Source organism: Curcuma longa, chromosome 9 (genome assembly GCF_044706935.1).
Source record: "Curcuma longa cultivar G26 ecotype Majalengka, Jawa Barat chromosome 9, ITB_CL_G26_1.1, whole genome shotgun sequence".
In the NCBI taxonomy this organism is placed as follows: Eukaryota; Viridiplantae; Streptophyta; class Magnoliopsida; order Zingiberales; family Zingiberaceae; genus Curcuma; species Curcuma longa.
This window is the reverse complement of record NC_133869.1, coordinates 4,949,754-4,970,499: the sequence shown is the minus strand read 5'-3', so window position 1 is coordinate 4,970,499 and position 20,746 is coordinate 4,949,754. Positions and strand designations below refer to the sequence as shown.

The following is a 20,746-nucleotide window of genomic DNA, read 5'->3' as shown; positions in this document are numbered from 1 at the left end:
CTGTTAAGAATTCCAAATCGAGAAGTCTTCACATGAATTGAAAGCAACGGGTAAGCCGAAGTAACTAACCGAGAGATCGTACATGGATTGAAAGCAAAACTGAAGCACGTAAGCGGGACATCGGTAGAGGAGCTACCCAGCATTCTGTGGTCTTTCGGACAACCCCATGCCGAGCCATGTGAGAGACTTCATTCAAAATGGTGTATGGAGCTAAAGTCGTTCTACTCGTTGAAGTTGGAATGGATACCACCCGGATAGTCACGTATACTCCTGAAAGTAATGAAATCGTTTGGCATGAGAAGCTTGATTTAGTGGAAGAAAGAAGAACGCAAGCTTTCTATCGAACTAAACGGTATTAGTCTCAAGTTACCCAGTCTTACAACAAGAGGATCGTTCCTCATTCTTTCCAAGTCTGTGACCTAGTCCTACATAAGGTTTTATCAGAAGGTTCAAAGGGGAAGTTGGGTTCTAACTAGGAAGGACATTATTGAGTGGCTAGACGCATGGGTACATGGCTTATTATTTAATAGATGCCAAGGAAAATTTATTGTATAGGCCCTGGAATGTATACAATTTACGGCCCTATTATAGTGGATAATGTATACCAAGAGAGATAGAAATGTTTGTACATCAAATGCAAACAGTTAATGAATACACCAGTTCAGGCACAAGAGAATCAAAATTTCCAATTGGTTGGAGCCTAAAGGCCATATCAAAAATATCCCTCTTGAACGAAAGATTACGACAACAAAAAACATTAATCTTACAAGATTTTTGAGAGCTTATCTTTCACTCGGGTATAAAAGAGAGAAGACCTACGAGGGCTCGTTTGACAGCCCGATTTAAATCCAGAAGGGTTGGGACTTGATCCTACGAAAAATACCTAGCTTCCTTGAATTGAGCAATACAACCTTCGAAGCCCCAGTCAAGGATAGTAAGAGCCTGATCGGCCAGTTTTTCAGTAGAGGAGGTCCAAAAGTTGTTCTCGCATTCTTGAGCCCAATCTTTCTTTTGTTCTTCTAGAAGAGATTTCTTCATAGCTTGTATGAGCGTGTAAGTCTGCAAGGGCCTCTTGTAACCCAGTCAATCAGAGTTTCTGTTCGATTATGGTCTCCTTCATTTGCATGTTCATTACTTCCATTTCCTTACCTCCTTCTCAGCAGATGTTAATACCTCACTCAAGGTGGTCTTCTCTTTCTCTCGCATCACTTCTAATAGGCTGTTGTTGTTCCTTCTCTACCTCTGCAGTCTGGAGATTTGCAGTGTTTAGGTCTTTTTCAAGTGTGATACCTGCTCTTCCAACTGTTCGACATGGTGTTGGTTGTTGTCGAGCTGGTCATATCCTTGTTGTAGTTGATCATTCAATGCACGTACTCAAACTAGTCCCTATGTAAGCAATAATGAATTAATTGGCCGACGGAAACAAGACAAGGCTGACTTATGTAGAGAGCTGGCCTATGTCATCTTTTGGGTAATATAGCCCTGTAGGCACTCCTATTCCGTCGAGCTAGCTGCCATTGGTGAATTATAAGAAAGACGAAGACAGCTTTGCGCTTATTACGACGCTTTAGACAAGATCGAGAGGGGGGCATCTGAATGATGTTTCACTAGCTCCTTGGTAAAGGGTTTAACTACCGTACGTGGTGGCTGAGCTCCACCATTTTGCCTTGAGGATGATTGTGAAGGGGGATGAAATGGGAGAATAAGGTATGGAGAGTGAGAGTTCTACCTTGAGACGAGGAGGTGTGCGACGGTTTCTATGCCAGATGTTTATAACATTTCTTCGAGCCACAGGAGGAGAATATAGTTACTTGCTTTGATTGTGGCAGCGCAGAAAGCTCAAACAGTGCAATGACCACAACAATAGGAGACACTTTAGCTTGGGTAGGGTTGGGTTCTCCAACCATCTCGCTCGGTCCTACCAAGAGGGTTGGTCCCCCAGCCTAATTACAGTTTGGTCCAGAGTTCTTTTCCTCAAAGACAGCTTTTCTTTCATTATGGATTGCAACATGGCAGATTCTACAACCGGGTGTTGTCATTACATTGTTTATAATCAAGAGGGAAAGTGTGAAGAAACATATGCTACCTATTGCAATAGACAGATCTAGAAAAGATGGGCTCAACCTTGCACAGGCAAGAGTCTTTTTCGTAAGGAACTTACCCGTATCAATTTCTTCACTCCTATTAATAGGACGATTGGTTGGTATACCTCATCCTCTCGATAATGACCTAATGGGGGCGAGAGGGTAAAGGATATCCAGATAGATGGGAAAGTGAAAAGAATGGAAGAAGACACACAAAAAGTATTACTTCTTTCCCGCCCTTGTGAGAGGACGGAGCACGCCCCAAAAATTAGACTTCTGATTGAGCCATGAAATAGAATAAGCACGGCTCAGACATTTTAAGTTGGAAGAAATAGTGGAACAGGAAAGTAGGAGTAAATCCAAAGTAGGAGATGATCATGTAAAAGCTGATCAAAAATTGAAATGCATTTGGACTCAACTGATTCAGTGGCACTGAAAAATAGGTGGATATTTTGAGCAAAAAGGAGTGAATGGGGAAGCATATAACGCAGCGGAAAACAGGATCCCTCCAGTCCTGCTTCCAATTACCCTACAAAGAAAGCTTGGTTAGGGCAGGAGGAAAGTGAGGGCGTTCAATCGTGGTGGGAGATATCAATCAATACTTAGGAGGGATACATAATCGGTCAGGCAAGAACCGACAATGTTTACTACTCAACTTGGAACGAGTGGATTCAAACCATGGTCGGAAAGTAGTTCGACTAGAGCACTAGAGAGAGGTCTAGTGTAGAGATAAGAAGATCAATTGATCTAATCATATCCATTGGAAGATTTAAGAATAAGGTCTGAGTCAACCATAAGGTGTCAACCTAGTTCCACTTGGAAGTTTGCAGTTATTTCATCTATGTGAGTAACTGCAATTTGCAGTCACTTCATCTATGTAAATTAAAAAGAATGCAAAATAGTGATTTATAACAAAGAAGTATTATTTCTTTTGTTCCATGATATATAGGGTTTATTTACTTGAATGGAAAATATGAAGGGAAGAGGGAAAGTAACAAGAAAGATGTACAAAGTGATAAAGCTCCATGTGTAATTTTGTCATTCTTTCTCTCTCCTTCCTTTCTTTTCACCCAAGCAAACGGGCTCTGAGCCTCTACAATGAAAAAAGATATTCAAGTTGTGAACAAAAGATTTGCATATTGTGACCTCTTCTTAGACCAATGACACAATCAAAGATGAAAGATTTGTTTTCGGCAAGAGAAACCAATAAGTATGACTTCTTCCTGCAATCATGAATAGGATGAGTGCCTGCTGCGTTTATGCTTTCCTATTGTATAACACCAGAGTACTCAAAATGTGAACACTGAGTGTCACTAACTATTCCTTTTACAAGAACCTATTTGGTTGGTCGTTTACATGCTCTCCCACCTGAAAGTTTAATGTAGCACAAATGTTACAATTGCTTTGTAATTATTCCTCACATGAATGCATTTAAGTGAGCTTGGCCTCACTTTTCCTTTTCAAAAGAAAAAAAAACATATTAATGGTCATAAGAACTTCTTGAATAGAACAAGAAAAAACATCTTAACAGTCACTAAGCCTACTCTTACGACTATGACAGAAGGGTTAAGTATTCAACATGACTTAAAGCATTTTTACAATAAACTGAAGGTATATCTTTAGAAACTGATTACAAATTCTCGATTGCAGATCCTTGGCTATCATGATAATTTGCAAAAACCTGGTGATACACAAACAAAGAAGCACAGAAACCCCTATATAGACTTTGAACAATTAGAGATTCACAGAAGAAAAAAAATTGCATCGGACGACACATTAATTAACCTCAACCAGAGATTAGTATGGATAATCAGCACAACTTGCAATATGCATATACGTACCTTATTTTCATCTCCTGGGTTCAGTTTTGGATCGGCTACCCTCTCTGCTTCCGCCTGGACCAACCAGTAGACCAAATCCTATGTTAGAAAACAAAATTCTTAATAAAAACAATGAATCGCAACAGAGTGTGACCTCCGAATCCGAGTCAGAAGAGTATGGAAACAGGAACAGCACAGCGAGCACAGGCTTAGGCACCATCTCCAAGAGCTCCTCCTCCAAGCCATACACGTCGTTGAACTCCACTTCGTCCTCCGGGACACCAAGACCCCAAATGAACTGCGATGAAACAGAAAAACAAGCACAATTTTCTGTCGTATAAGATGAAACAAATACGAGCAGTTTGGCTATTCCTTTCTCTAGGAACGATGAGAAAAGGCAAAGAACAGATCGTAAAAGCCCGAGAAAGAAAGAAACGGATCAGGTGAAGAGATGCGCCGACAACGGAGGCGGGGGAGAGATGAACCTGATTCATGACATCGGGGTTTGCTTCGAGGGGAAGCCATCGTTTCTTTTCTGATGCCATCTTTTTCGTTGCCCGACTAGATATGAGCAATACAAAGATCAACCAGATATGAGAACATACAAGATGTAACAAAACATCACAGGCGATCAGAGGAGACAGAAAATACTTATGCCAATGGCCCGGTGGCGGATCGGCCTGACTAAGTAAAGTGAAGCGGATTTAGCTTTAGTTTGCAAATGGCTTCAGCTGACTTTTATGGATGAAAATCGAATTGAATTGGATTAATCCAATGGATTAAATTTTTAAATAAAAATTAAATAAATTAAATTAATAAAATAGTAATTAATTTAGTTTTTGATTGAATTAGTTAAAATAATTAAATTTTTTAAATATTATAAAAAATTTATTAATTAGTTAAGAATGTATAAATTTATTTACTTAATAATTTATAAATTATTTTTTTTATTTTGATTAATTTAGTTTATTTTGATTTTTCAATTTAATTGAATAAGAAATTTTAAAATTAAAATCGAATCAAATTAATTAATTTAAAAAAATAATTAAAATTCTAAAATAATTAAATCAAATTTTTAAATTTGATTGATTCAATCGATTTATTCAATTTATTTAAATTTTTACTCATCCCTACCACTAGCTCAGTCTTAGTGATCTTCAGTCATCAACTTCAATGGCACGAGGTCAGGCCTAACGTAAATTTGAGCACCCAGATTTAATATTTTTTTAATATTTAAAAAGTATATTTGAAAAGTTATTTAAAAAGTTAGATTTAGTTTTATTTTTTAAAAAAATATTTAGTTGATCAAAAAAATTATTTTTTCACCTAGTTGTTTTAGTTGTTAGTACCCTAAATGATTAAAAGGGAGATCACTAGCTAATGGCTATTGATGACTAGGAAGGAATCCCTTAATTGGGTGCTCGGTGACAGAGGGTAGTATATCAGTAGTATTGCTGGAGTGTCCGATGCCACGTCAGCTGGAGTCGACTCAGGAGCAGTATAAAAGGAGGTTAACATGCAGAAGCAATTCATTCAAGCCATAAACTTCCCTCCTCACCTAGAAGTGCTTTGGAACGCAAACGAGACCAGACGCTTGCAATCGGGGAAGATCCAGGAGGAGTGTGCGGCGCTCAGGACTTCCAGATCAGCTAAGTGTTTGATTTTCTTTATTATTGTATTTACTTTCAGTCTTTATTCTTATTATAATTTACGGACTGTAAGACGGATTTCTCCGCCTCCGAACAAGGTTCGGAAAGGAGACCACTAGTGGGTGGACGCCTCTCGAATTAGGCCTTGGACGTACTAACCCTGGGAGTTAGGAACCAAGTAAAATCCGCGTGTCCTTGCGTTTTATATTTAATATCCGCTGCTTAGTTTTTGATAGAAATGAAAGATTTTGAAAAAGCAACTACGCGCTATTCACCCCCCCTCTAGCGCATACAAGATCCTACAATTGGTATCAGAGCCGGTGCACTCTTGATTGGACTAATCGCCAAAGGAGCACAGACGGCAAAGATGGAGGGGGAGAAAGATAATTTCAAAGTTCGTTTAAAATTGCATATAATATGTTTTAAGTGCAGGGAGAGAGGACACTATAAAAATAAGTGTCCTACTCGTAAAAATCGGACAGCACCACCGGCGGCAAAGGAGCGACCGATGTCAGGAGTCCGGAGGAACAAAGAGCACATCTAGTGCTTTAAATGCCAAAAACGCGATCACTACAAGAACCGGAGCCCGGAGAGGAAGACGGCAAAGAAGTCAGAATTGGGGGAAGCGATTCCGGTAACTCAATTAAATTATAAAAATCTCCCTAGGTTGCATGCGCATGCTTGTTTTTCTATTTCTACAAATCTAGATAATTTTCCTATAAATTTAGAAAAATTAAAAAATTTAGATAAATCTGAAAAATTAGAAAATATCAAATTGAATAATTCAACGGATAAATCCAAAAATTTAGATAAGTTAAAAAATTCTAATTTAGAAAATTTAGATAATTTGACAAATTCAAATTTGAACAATTCAAATTTGAAAAAGTCAAATCTGGATAAGTTAGAAAAATTAAAATTAGATAAAAATTTAAATAATTTGACTAAATCAAATTTGGATAATTCAAATTTGAAAAAGTCAGATTTAAAAATATTAGATAATAATTTAAATAATTTAAATTTGAATAATTCTAAATTAGAAAATTCAATCTTAGATCCTAAAGATAAACAAAACTTATTTAATTTAGATAAATTAATTAATAAATCTGAATTAAATAATAATTTAACTAATTCAAATTTAACCAATTCAATTATTAATAATTCAAATTTAATTAATTTAGATTTATCCCAAATAAATAAAAAATTAAACCAAAGCTTTAACTCTTTCAATAATGATAAACTTAATAAATCAACTTTAATTAATTTAAAAATTCTGAAAATTACTAATAATTCAATCCAACAAGATAAAATTAATAAAAATTATGATAAGTTAAATAATTCAAATTTAATTAATAATTCAGAATTAAAAATTTAAGATAATTCTGATAATAAGAAAAATTCAAACTTCAACAAGATAAATCCTAAAATTGATAATTTCACAAATAAAAATTCAAAATTAAATTTTAAAAACTCTTACAATAAATATATAAATTTTAAAAATACTAAATCTAATAAATTAAATTTTAAAAATTCAAAATTAAATAATCAAATTAATTATAATAGTGTACCCTTTAATTATGAAATATTAAATAAATATAAATCAAAAATTTGAAATTAAATCCTAAAATTTATAAAAATAGTTTTATAAATTTTAACAAGTTAAATTTAAATATTAAAACTCAAATTTATTAATTATTCAAATATAATTTAATTAAATAATATAAATTAATAGTTCAAACATAACTTAAACAAATAATCCAAAATATAAATTAAAAATTAAATTAAATTAAATTTAAATTAAATTAAAGTTAAATTAAAATTAAATTAAATTAAATTAAAATTAAATTAAACTAAAATTAAATTAAAATTAAATTAAAATTAAGTTAAAATTAAATTAAAATTAAATTAAATTAATTTAAAATTAAATTAATTTAAAATCCAAACTTAAAAGCTATCAACTTAATTAAAATAAATTACTTTTAATTATTAAACTAAATTAAAATATTACCAAATGAAACAATAAAAAGAAAATATAAAAATGTGTCAAAGTGGGTTGACACACTCGCAGATCCACACGAAATGTATCAAATCAAGAATTTGATACATCCTTAGAAACAAAAATTATTGTGTGAATTGTTTGACTCATGTATACTTGCTATGACATGCATCAACTTTAATTTAAATGCACATAACATGCCATGTCATCATGTTTACTTAACGTTTAATCTAGAACGGTTAGTTAAGGACACATGAATGATTGATACTTGCCAACATAGTACCAGAGTGGGACGAGATGATAGTACGTTAGGGAAGCTTGGTCTGGGTAATCAAGTGGGATAAGGAGTACCTTGCTTGGTCTACTTAGCTAAGTGGAACTGACCGAAACTACCTCGCCACATCCTAGACTAGTTAGACCAAGGTTTCTCAAGAAATTGGTTAAGGTCATAATTTCTTGAATCAGTTTTGTCTTAGAACGTGGTCGTTGTTCCGATACCCAAGAAGGCCCCTGTGCCTCGCCACTGCCTAGAAACTGATTTTTGAAATATGGACTTAATTAATTAACGGTTAAATCTGAATCTAACTCAAGGTCAAACATTTCATTAGAACTTAACTTAAAATCAACAAAGATAAAATTGACAACTCATCTCACATAACTCATAAGATTACCCGTGTATGTCATGTATTGCGACACTTAGTACGGGTGAGATGATAAGGACAATTTGTTAGGATCGGTGCATCGCTAGAAGGGGATGAATAGCACTTTTTCGATCTTCTCTGCACAGATATTAGCGGAAGCAAAATATAGAGATCGAAAGACAACAAACAATGCTAACCCGTTCAATTTACTTGGTCTCCACCCCCGCAGAGGTGACTAATCCAAGGATCCACACAGCACACACAGATTCCACTATGAAAAATCTCCTTCTCAAGAAACCTTGAAGGCGGAGAAACTCTCACACTTTTATCTTCCTCGTATGAGTAAAAATATTTGCTTGGGAGGAAGGGAAGAGATCACAAAGTTGAGAGCAACTGAATTCTTAACGAAAGCACACAAGAGAAAATAGATCTGGTTGTGGTTAAGTCATTCTTGAAGTGCTTCTTTTTATCTCTTCGAGACATCAGTCGACTACCACCAAGGGCCAGTCGACTGATGGGCTTCAACGGCAATAAAATCTTCATTAATAGCTGCCTTATTTAGCCCAACGTTTGAATTTCAGTCAACTTCTCCAAGGCCAGTTGACTGGCACCAGTCGACTTCTAAGACATCAGTTGACTGCCCAGTCGTCTGCCTTCTTCTTCTGGCTCAACTGAATTTTCTGTGTGTGACTGATTATATCATCAGTCGACTGCTAGCAGGGTCAGTCGACTGCTCAAGCTGAAAACTCCCATTTCAGCTTCTCTTAGCCTTGACCTCGACCTTCAAGCACCTCCCCCAGCCTCGTGCCTTTCCTGGATACTCCTAAGCCTTCAGCTCCCCATCCTTGCACTAGTTTGAGATGCTTCCATCGGCTTCATCATGCTAACTCCTTTGCCAAGACCCATGCTTGGACTTCTCCTTGCCAAGACCCATGCTTGGACTTCTCCTTTGCCAAGACTCATGCGTACATCATGATGAGATGAGGAATGCAGATCAATGATCGCCCCCGAGTGACAATAGGCAAGATACAATCTAGGACTATGTGATACCATATATAATGGATCACAGACATCCTATCATGTTCAAATATATTTTTAAGTGGGGGTCTAAGAGTACCAAAATAGTATTCATGCATGGTATCAACTGAAATATGAGAAAATGTTCCTGAAATGATACTATAATGATTTGGAAAACAAACAAAAGGATTTTCAGATGCACGATATTGGAGGAAAGACCGAAGGATATCGAGGTTGAACTCAATGACAGCCCCCCACTGTTGACTCATACCGCCTTTCATCCCCTCCAATGGAACGAAGGTTAATATAGAATTCTTTGCATAATTCTATATTAACATGATGTGTGCAGCTCATTAAAATGCCTAATTGATAAAATGTGATGATTTCCAAAAGTTGTGGGGTTCTTTGAGAAAAATAGGCAGTTTCCAAACAACGACAATCCATGAATTTAAAATCAGTCGTTGCGTAGAGTTGTTCTGCCTCAGCCGAGTAAAAGCGCTGAACTGCAGGCTCAGGACGAGGCGGTGAAGAGGCCTGTCGGAAGGCCCCTCCCCATACCTAACACGCTTATGAGCAACATGCTTAGTCCTAACCTCTATATGCAAAAATGCAAATGTAAGACACGTGCATGACAAATGCAATGGAAATGAAGTGCAACGAGACAACCATAAGATAGCCAAGTTAGTCCTTGAAGTAGAAAAAAAATGAATTTTGAAAGAATAAGATTAGGAAAATGTTATACCTTCTTGACTCCATGGAGAAGAGCAAACCCTAGTTTTGCAAAAAAGAAAATGGAGGTAGAGAGATAGCTTATCTTATATTATATACAGTTAGTCTACGCCAAAGGGGCTATTTCTCTCCTTTAGTCGTAAATAGCCCCAAAGGCCCTGCATTCATAATATAAGTTCTAATCCGCCTGTATATAATATAAGTTCAAATATATATACAGGGCCGTCATACTATAATATAAGTTCAAATATATATACAGGGCCGCAATTTAACTATATTGGGGCATCTAACATCTATCTTATATCTAGCTTGAAATGGTGAGGCGCTCTGCAACTACTATAGTTATGAATCAATGACTGGGATTGACAGTCTTTTTATTGTATGCGTGTGTGCTCGGGTAAGAAAGAGTGGAAAGTCTGAATGACTAGAAGGGCTTATGATGGTTGTAGGAGGCCGGAGGAGGGCTTTAAGAGAGAGGCGACGACGGCTGAAATCCTAGGGTTGCAGTCGCCTGCTACATCTGCTATTTATAAGAATTTTCGCACAGTAGTCGACTAATGGTCCATCAGTCAACATCAATGAGCAAGATATCCATTAATTAAACATTTGCTTTCCCCATAGTTGGTCTAAAATAAATGAAATGATACAATTAATACACATTCAAAGTCATCCTAATGTCTTGTGAGATGTAATAATTCATGTTAATGGCTCATAGGTTACTAAACCCTACTATTCCACAAAGCACATTCCTAACCCTCTTCTTATATTTGTGAATTCTGCTTCGGGTAGTGGTTTGGTGAATATATCAGCAAGATTTGACTTTGATTCAATATAGCTTAGCTCAATGTCACCTCTTGCTACATGATCTCTTATAAAGTGATGTTTTATCTCAATATGTTTCGTTCTTGAATGATGTACTGGATTTTTCGTTAAGTTAATTGTGCTCATATTATCACACAAAATTTGGACCTTGGAATAGTTGAGCTCATAATCCTTAAGTGTATGCATCATCCATAAAAGTTGAGCTACACATCCTCCTAAGGCTACATATTCGGCCTCAGTAGTAGATAAAGCCACACACGGTTGCTTTCTACTACTCCAACTAACTAAGGAAGATCCAAGAAATTGACATCCACCACTAGTGCTCTTTCGATCTAACTTACATCCTGCATAGTCTGAGTCTGTATACCCAATTAGATCAAAATTTTGGTTTCGTGGATACCAAAGACCTACATTTAAAGTTCCCTTAATGTATCTTAGAATCCTTTTTACAACCGCAAGGTGTGATTCTTTTGCACATGATTGATACCTTGCACACATCCCAACCGCAAATAAAATGTCCGGTCTACTAGCGGTTAGATAAAGTAAGCTACCAATCATGCTCCTATATTGCTTTGAATCTACACTTTTACCCTCATCATCTTTGTCCAATTTTACATTTGTTCCTATTGGAGTTGATATTGTTTTAGCATTTTCCATTCCAAATTTCTTTATCATTTCTTTTGCATATTTAGTTTGAAACACATGAGTTCCCTCACTCAACAGACTCTCAAAGCATCAAATGAAACCTTAATTGTCATAATTAATATACATACTTGGATCATGAAACCAAATTAAGTTAATTAGTCTAAACTGCAGCGGCTATGATTTATTTCCTTGGACTTCATTTCATTGGCCACTCGGAGGATTTGCTATCTCCTAAACGGCTTAATTATTTATTTATCTAGTACAGTACTGAAACATTGATTTGATTATTCAAATATCAATAAAGATCAAACGTTGATCGAGTGGCATCTGACATGCAATCTACTTGTTGCTCCCTGTGCTTTGCCATGTTATATATATTCACCGCCTTGGAGATGCAAAATGGAATATAGCTGTGAGCAACCACTGCGACATGGCAAATTGATGCACAATGTTCTTCATGCGTACTGCAGTCTCTTAATTCTGAGAAGTAGAACAAAGTTAAAATTTTTAGAGGTAGGTGTGCAGTGACAGTGGTAGTTAGCTAGCTAGCTAGTGGGTGCATGCCTGTTGATAAGTGATCCAAAATTGTAGCAGCAACTTCAGCAGCATGTTTGGGTTAGAAGAGTTCTTACAGATCTTCATCAATATTGTCATCTCAAGGCATAGCGTGAGGCTCGGTACCACTACCACTGTAGGCAATATAAGCCATTTGAAGGATATATGGAGACAGCCAAACAAGGGCAAAGTGATGACCCATATCATTGAAGCATGAGGACAGATCAATATTATAAACATTGCTGTGATTATCATGATGTTGTAGACTATATTTTGGAAACCGGTTAGGTTTGCATGAGAGTGAAAGTGAAAGTGAGAGTGAGAGTGAATTGCAGTGATCGATGGTAGGGACTACGTACGGTCGCCAACATGAAGATCTTTGTCCAACAGTATATACTTCAAGAGGGAGCCTTTAGAGGAAGATCGAGGAGGATTTGAGATCGATCAACCTAGTTCCACACAACAAGAAGAAGCTTCTTGCATTCTTTCTGAATTCAAAGCGACTCATCCACTGAAGCTCCTGTTTGAAGCTTTCATTATAAAAAACAAACTTTTTTTTTAGAAAAACGAAAATTAAAATAAAAAAAAAGATCACAATGGAATATTGCACACAAAACAATAAAGCATGCATGCATGGCGTTAAAGTTTTTGATGCTGATTTAAAGAACAAATAAAGGTAAAAAAAATATATGAATGGAATGGCTTGGAAAGTGATACCGGATTTAACGAATAAATGTAATTAAGCGAATATATTCACATCTCCACAACTACTATTTATTATTCATATTCATATTCTTTTTTCTGCATGAAATATTTCCATAACTCGGACCACTAGCGAAGTATTCGCATCTAGATGCATGCATGTTCTTGAAATTAAACGAATTAATTTTTAATTTTTTATTACAAGTTAGAGACTTATAGTCATTAAGCAATGATAAAATAACAAGGACCAACGTACTTATGTACGAGTAAAACATAAAACATTGTGGCCTCATTAAATTTACCTTTTTTTATCCTCAAATTAAATATTTATATCTATTTTTAAATTCTAAAGGTTAGAGGTGGGAACTAAAAGTTTTACAAAAATTATAAAACAGAAGATTCTTAGATATTTTAAATGGCCGTCCATTATCATGTATGATTAGAGATATTTATTTTTATTAACTTTTTTTTTTGGATTTGAAATTTATTGTAAAGAAATGATGGGAGAAGATATGCCACCAAATGAGTTGGTGGGGCTGAAGGAAGAAGCTTCAAAAGCAAAATATATTTAAATTCAACTTGACAAAATATTGTGCTGATCTGGTCGTCCTCTCAAGTTCCTCAAAAACATTGTAATCATAACATGTTCTCTCTACTTTTCATTCTCCTCATCAAGTGTTTATTTGACACAATCTCAACAATATATTATAATTATTTCTTTAAATATTCATCTTGCTAATTCTTATTTTTAAAAAAAATTAAAGAGACATTTTTTTAATTTCTTATCTAGTTTCATGGCAAACAAAAGCTATGTGATGCTAAAACAAAAAATTATAATTCTATTAAAGTTATTAAATGTATAAATAATACATCTTTTGGTTATTTGTTATTAAATTAATTATATCAACCATAGCGAAGATTTTTATTTGATTTATATGTTAAATTAATTTAGTTTGGTTTTTGAAATATTGACATGAAAAAAAAAATCGGTACTCTAATCATCACAAATTGGTCAAATAAAATTAGGACTAAACCGAAATAAGTTGTAGTTTAATTCATCTTATAGTCAAATACAATTTGTTTCGGTTTCAAAAAAAATTAACGTAACAAATTCTATCTATATAATCTAATACAATCGAGTTTGATTCAAATGAAATAAACACTCCTAATCATACTGCACTATTAATTTATTTTCTTTAGATAAATCAAATTGGGTTCATATTGAATTTGTTTTAATTTTTGTTTGTAAATACATAAATATATGTTAATTGTAAGTTAACATTTAAATTAAAAATTATAATCTTTTTTATGTGAATTTAGTTAACTAAATTTAACTAAATCAAATTGTTAATTTCAAGTCAATTTTAATTTGATTTATAAACTATTTTAGTTCATTTAATCCTTTTCTAATTTACAAAGAAATTCAGTTTGACTTATTCTAATTTGTTATTATTTGCTTATATTAATTTTTAAAAATGAATTTTTATTAAAAAAATTAGTTTTTTGAGATGCAAAACGATCGACTAATTAAAAGTTTATATTCAATTTTAATAATAAAATTTTTAATTAAAAAAATTATTAAATTATTTAATCTTTCTTGATATTGTTGAATGTAAATAAAAATGTATTAATTTTAATTTTGAAAATTTTATTTCTATTCATGCTATACTAACCATCTCAAGTGCAAAATCTAAAATTTACATTTAGAAAAACATGAAGAGAATTTGAAAGTGGATTTATGTGACACAAAAGGAAAAAAAGAAATTGATTTGATGCTTAAAAAGATTAGCATTATATTTTGTGTTGAATGGATGAGGAACCCCTACCTCCTTATTCTTATCGAGGAAGAGAAAGAAAAAATGAGGAAGAGAGATTACTGATGAGGGAGAAGAATGACGTTCTTTGAGAGTATCATTGGTAAAGGAAAAGAAAAATATAAGATCACTGGCAAGTGAAGAAAAGGATAGAGGAATATTGACGAGAGAGAGGAAGGATATTATATCATCAACAACTATGAGGGTGTACATTTTTAAGAGATCAATGTGAAAAAAGAAAATTTGATTAGATTTTAAAAAATCTATAACAAATAAAATAATTTAAAATTAAAAGTGAATGTTTTTTTAAAACTAAATATAAATAATATTAAAATATAAAATTCATGGGTTCAACTTTATTAGAGCCCTAGGCGTATGCCTTAAGCCGGTACATTTTGAATTGAATGTACATATTACTTTTTTTATTAGAGAATGCTAATTTTTTATTTGATTTTGATTTGTTTGTAAATAATAAAAATAATATATTTTTATAATAATTTAATATTTAAACTTAACGGTATAGTATTTACTCCATGGGTTGATGTAGTGGTAAAATACTTAGAAGAACAAATAAAAGAATCAAAGTTCAAATCTCAATATGAATGAATATTTTAAACGTCGATTTTAAAGATGTGATAAATTAAATATGACATATAAAATTAGATGAATTTAGAAAAATCTATAACAGTGCCAAGTGAAAAGATAGATAGAGTAGACAAATTAAATAGGCTTGATAAATAGTGTAGACTAGAAAGTTTGTTGGATGGAATGCATGTGTTAAATTAGTTAAGCTTAATAAACAGGATAGGCCAAACATATTATAATTGTTGAACGGGAAGGATGAATTTAATGAGATCCATGCTCATGAAATGTTGGATGGCTATCTAGATAGATCATACAAATAGAACAAATTGAATAGGCCATAACAATAACCAATAAAAACAATCGAAATCACTAAACAAATTGATTTGACCAAGCAAATGTGATGAATCAAAATGATTAGATGGACTAGGTTGGTTTGACAAGTTGAAAGCTTAGCAAAGCAAAGCCAAACAAATGAAATTAGATGAATGGTTAAAAAAAGTCAAATCATCTAACTAGATTGAAAGAGACAAATAACCTAAATCAATCGAACAGGATCAAATTAAAGAGTTCGATGAATTGAAAGAGTTTTGTATTTTATCTAATATAGAAGGTGACACACACATCACTTTCTTCAAAAATGATTTTTATAGCTATTTTGTTACTCCAATCGTATTACTTTCTTTATTGGCTTTAACAATCATTTTCTTATGTTAGAATTCCTAAGATTACTCTATCTTGCTATTCTCTCAATCTTCTTGGCACTGTTTATAGTATCTTAGTGATTCCACCACCACATCATGATATTTGGAGGTTAACATCACATGATATTTTTCTCCACTTTGTTTTTTAACTAAAGGTGCAGCATAGATCCTTTACCTTATCTGTATGGTCTTCTTTTCCACCATTTTGGGCATAAGTTCTTAAGAAGATGAAATTAAAGTTTCTAACACCTTTTCTTCTCTTAATTATACATTTCCTAGGTGTCGATAAAATGCTAAACTTCTTTTTGGCCTCAATTTTTAGTACACATCACTTTTGGTAGAGGTTGGTTAATTGGTCCTTGTTGAACATTGGCTCAAGCTTTGAGTTCCATTATTTGGAAATTGTAGAATATGTAATCTTGCATAACTATAAGATAGTTTTACATGCCTAGCTTGTGATATTTAGGAATTGATGTGTATGAGAATAATTAAAATACTACTTCTATCTATTTCCTATTGAAAATCATTGTGGAGCTTATTCTAGATCAACAAAATTCCTACAACTAAATCACATGTAATATGAATGTTTGATGTGACTAGAAAACATAATAGTAGACCACCTCATAGATCAAGTGAACAACCTCTATAGGGTCTCATAGCTATAACAATCTCATTCTCTAGCCTTGAGATAGTAGGAACTTGATTGGAATTGGATCAATGGAGTTCTAAGAGGCGACCACAATTTTCAGTCAATTTAATACAATAGATATTAAGAGCTATCAACACTTCCCTTCATAAAATGGCATTCTTCAATACAATATTAGAACACAAACTTGTTTGGGGGAGGGGGGGGGGGGGGGGGGGGGGGGGGGGGGGGGGGGGGGGGGGGGGGGGGGGGGGGTAGAAAAATTATACAATTAGGGTCACCCTCAAGCTAGATACCTTAATTCAACTCCATAAAATTGATGAGAATAAAGCCATTGTGACATAAAGACCTCAAGACTAGGATCATCACTAATATATGGCCTTATATGAAAAGAAGAGGCTAGGTGATAGCCCTTGAATGATAATTAATGATTAAAAACCAATTGCTAAATAGGAGAGAGTGGCATTGAGAATAACTTTGCCACTAACGAAGGAACCAAAGAACAACAATTGACACAGTGCATAAGCTATACACACTAAAAGACTAAACATAAATATGTTGTGTTTCCTACCCCAAATATAGAAAGCATAGAGTCCAAGATGTCATCCTCCCTAAGCAAGAGACTATTGTGGTGACACGAATGCTATTGTGGTGACATGAATGTTTAAGTGGAATAACACGAGCTTCATGGTAGCCATATGGTTATATATCCAAGCTCAATGTGATTATTTTCTTGTAAGTTAAAGTCATATGCTTCTCATTTAAAATGCTCTTAGGAGTATAATCAAGAGCCTCATTTGTAGATCAAGAAGAACTCTGCCACGAATAGATCTCAATTCCAATGAAAAGGACTTTCATCCAAGAATTCTAACTAGAATTGAGATATATGTACTCAAACTTGTGAACGCCAATAAAAAATTTGAATCTTACTTCTTGTGGACTAGCCTAAAAGATTCTTCATCATTTTGCCATTTGCTACAGTCAATGTTTTTCCCCAAATAAAACACACATTTGACTATTCATTCAAGACACTTATGAATCCAATTAACATTAAAGTGTATAAAATGAAGAGGTAATTCATTAGCAATGTAGACAAGAATTTTCTAGAATAAGGTAGCCAGTGTTATGGTTGTGCCCGAGCAATCTAATTGATTTAGCTTAATTGAATCATACCAATTAAATAAAAAATCTCATATTCTTTCCTTGAATCTTTGGTTGATATGTTAATGCACAAATATTTTAAATTGATTTCATGAGTAAACCATATTTTTTTAATGCGCAATCCATAAATTATCTCACTCTAATACCAACAAAAATATAATACACCAATCATGGTAAATCAACATTGATTCAAATAAACTAATATAGTATCAAATGAGAATAGCATTTTAAGACCAACAATGTTAAGGTAGTCCCTATGCATGATGACCAAAGTACTAGATGATTATAGAAGAGAAATCTCAATAATGTTATTAAATTATAGATAATAACTAGTGTTATCAAAATACTCTTTATGTTCTTAATACAACATATTAAGTGACTAGGTTACTCATAAAATTATCTCACTCTATTGTTGGGTTGCAATGGTGCAAATATAGTCCTACACCTAAAGCACATGGAAAAGATCATGGGTTTAAAAGGATGGAAAGTATCTCCATTGGCATGAGGCCTTTTGGGGAGAGCCCAAAAATAAAGTCATGAGGGCTTAGGCCCAAAGTGAACAATATCATGCCATTGTGGAGATGCGGACATCCTTGGGGACCTAACAAGTGATATCAGAGCGAGACCGCTCTTCACCGGACTAACCGCCAGAAGAGTCATGATCCAGATTTAGCCATGTGGGTTAAACCTTAAACAAAGGAAGTAGGCGCTCCCGTGTCTGAATCAAGAGGACTAGACACTAGGTGAGAAGTCCTAGTAGGTCGGGTGGACCGAGGGGCAAAATGTCCTAGTTGCGGCTAGGTGGGAAGTCCTAGTAGGTCGGGTGGACCGAGGGACAAAAAGTCCTAGTTGCGGCTAGGTGGAAGTCCTAATAGGTCGGATGGACCGAGGGGCAAAAAGTCCTAGTTGCGACTAGGTGGGAAGTCCTAGTAGGTCGGATGGACCGAGGGGCAAAAAAATATCCTAGTTGCGGCTAGGTGGGAAGTTCTAGTAGGTCGGGTGAACCGAGGGGCAAAAAGTTCTAGTTGCGACTAGGTGGAAGTCCTAGTAGGTCGGGTGGACCAAGGGGCAAAAAGTCTTGATGGGTCGAAGATTTAGACATCAAAAATGACGTTTGAGGGGGGACCTGTGATCCTTTATTTTAGGGGGGATTGTTGGGTTTCAAGGGTACAAACATAGTCTCACATCTAAAGCACATAGAAAAGATCATGTGTTTAAAAGGATGGAAAGTATCTCCATTGGCATGAGGTCTTTTGGGGAGAGCCCAAGAACAAAGTCATGAGGGCTTAGGCCCAAAGTGGACAATATTATGTCATTGTGGAGATGCGAACATCCTTGGGGACCTAACATCTAATACCAACAAAAATATAATACACCAATCATGGTAAATCAACATTGATTCAAATATACTAATATAGTATCAAATGAGAATAGCATTTTAAGGCCAACAATGTTAAGGTAGTCCCTATGCATGATGACCAAGAGTACTAGATGATTATAGAAGAGAAATCTCAATAATGTTATTAAATTATAGATAATAACTAGTGTTATCAAAATACTCTTTATGTTCTCAATACAGCATATTAAGTGACTAGGTTACACATAATCTTTATTGATCTTGATAACTATATTCAATATATCGTTGCCAAAAAAAGGTTTAGTTGTTAATAACTTCATAAACTTCGGCTTATATAATTACAATCCCATAGCTTTTGAAGGATCAACTAAAATGTGTTAAACATTAGTACAATTTGTATTCTTCTGGTATCAAATACAAACTTGGACAATTTGTCTTAATGCATCTTTGCAACTCTTTTCCTTGTTTTCAAAAATTAGATTCCATATCTTCACAAGTCTTGTGTGCTATATATTGTCGGCTTGGAATACCTCAAGGGTCAAGATGCTGATGAAGAATTTACAAAAGAAAATGAAGCATCCAATTCCCCACTCCACAGCCATAGGCATAGGTGACTTGCATGTCTTCTCCTTCATTATATTGGACCATCTCTCTCTATAATTGTCTTGTACCATCATGCCATTGTGTGAATAATATCTTGCCTCTTGGGATTTGACATGCATATGCCTCCATCTCCATGCTATGCATGCTCAGCTTGGCACACTACCTCTCTCATCATGTTGGGGCCTCCTCCATTCCTATCCCATCATTTTAAAGTTTAAAAGGGGAAAATAGTGTATAGAATTGTGAATCAATCTTCAATTAAATATGTTACCTAGTGTGATTAATTAATCAAAGGCAATGAAACAATAAAGGTACTATTATTAAATTTGTATTTGTATTAGTCTATAATTTGGAGTTAATTCGATTCATTAAAACTATCAAAGAGTTTTAAGTGAAAAGTGATTAATGATCAGAATATAATGTTTTTGGAATAAATAAAAAGGTTCATACTTTGAGAATTTCTAAACTGATTTAATTTTTTTTCTTCAAAAATAAAAGTTAAATGTGTGGTTAGAGAATTTCACCCAATTAAATCCGTAATATATAATTTATTAAATTGGGATTTAAAAGGTGTCAAAATGTAGAGATTTTTCCTCTTTTAACTTCACATTTTTTGAAAATGAATTGTAACTTCTTTGCACGAAATGCCTTTTCAGATCTTAATATTAGAGAATTCCTTCCTATCATTAAACACTATAGTTCAACATTTTAGTTACCACTAATAAAATTGGCATATAATATTATGTGTTGATTGGTTTAGGTAGGGTTAAGGAATAGAATGTGTAGAAGATTTTGGTGATGTTAAGAATATTGTTACGATGATGGTAAATTCAGATTAAGAATATTGTGGTGATGATACTAATTACAAGATTCAAAGGAAGAGATATAAGGGTGATTTTTAAGATTAAAGCAAATTGTTGATAATCAAGTGTTATTTAAGATCATTGAATTATGATAGTGTGTTTTGTAGTAATCTTTCCTATGGATAGTTCATATGAATTTTTATGGTCTTTGTTTGTTGGGAAAATGATGCTTCTTGTGATTGGATTATATCATATTGTTTAGCTAGTTTCAAAATATGACAATGTATATTTGATATTGTTATATCAAGCGTGGAGATTATTATGTTACGACGGATTTGAATCATATAAAATATATTAATGTATATTATTATGCTTCCAAAAATTATGCATCTTGTATTATGGTCACTGGATATTCTCTT

At 34.0% G+C, this 20,746-nt stretch overlaps 2 protein-coding genes across 2 annotated transcripts; both read right to left on the bottom strand.

The window, feature by feature from the left end:
• Window positions 1–3,714: 3,714 nt before the first annotated feature.
• Window positions 3,715–4,510, bottom strand: LOC141834426 (ubiquitin carboxyl-terminal hydrolase 3-like). Its single transcript, XM_074721770.1, has 4 exons — window positions 4,390–4,510; window positions 4,059–4,202; window positions 3,926–3,979; window positions 3,715–3,765 (listed from the first exon to the last, which is right to left on the bottom strand). Exons 1-4 carry the CDS (start codon window positions 4,447–4,449, stop codon window positions 3,715–3,717), a joined length of 309 nt encoding a protein of 102 aa, XP_074577871.1. The 5' UTR covers window positions 4,450–4,510.
• A 5,205-nt stretch (window positions 4,511–9,715) lies between these two features.
• On the bottom strand, window positions 9,716–11,412 carry LOC141834425 (secreted RxLR effector protein 161-like). The gene is made up of 2 exons (XM_074721769.1): window positions 10,903–11,412; window positions 9,716–9,799 (listed from the first exon to the last, which is right to left on the bottom strand). Exons 1-2 carry the CDS (start codon window positions 11,410–11,412, stop codon window positions 9,716–9,718), a joined length of 594 nt encoding a protein of 197 aa, XP_074577870.1.
• Window positions 11,413–20,746: the final 9,334 nt, after the last annotated feature.

Excerpts from the sequence above, each read along its gene's own strand:
- LOC141834426 (XM_074721770.1), bottom strand. The coding sequence starts at position 4,449 with ATGGCATCAGAAAAGAAACGATGGCTTCCCCTCGAAGCAAACCCCGAT. Across the intron at positions 4,203-4,389 it reads ACCCCGATGTCATGAATCAG|TTCATTTGGGGTCTTGGTGT; the intron begins GTTCATCTCTCC and ends GTTTCATCGCAG. Across the intron at positions 3,766-3,925 it reads ACCCAGGAGATGAAAATAAG|GTTTTTGCAAATTATCATGA; the intron begins GTACGTATATGC and ends GTGTATCACCAG.
- LOC141834425 (XM_074721769.1), bottom strand. The coding sequence starts at position 11,412 with ATGGAAAATGCTAAAACAATATCAACTCCAATAGGAACAAATGTAAAA. Across the intron at positions 9,800-10,902 it reads ATGAGCTCAACTATTCCAAG|AGGTTAGGACTAAGCATGTT; the intron begins GTCCAAATTTTG and ends TTTTGCATATAG.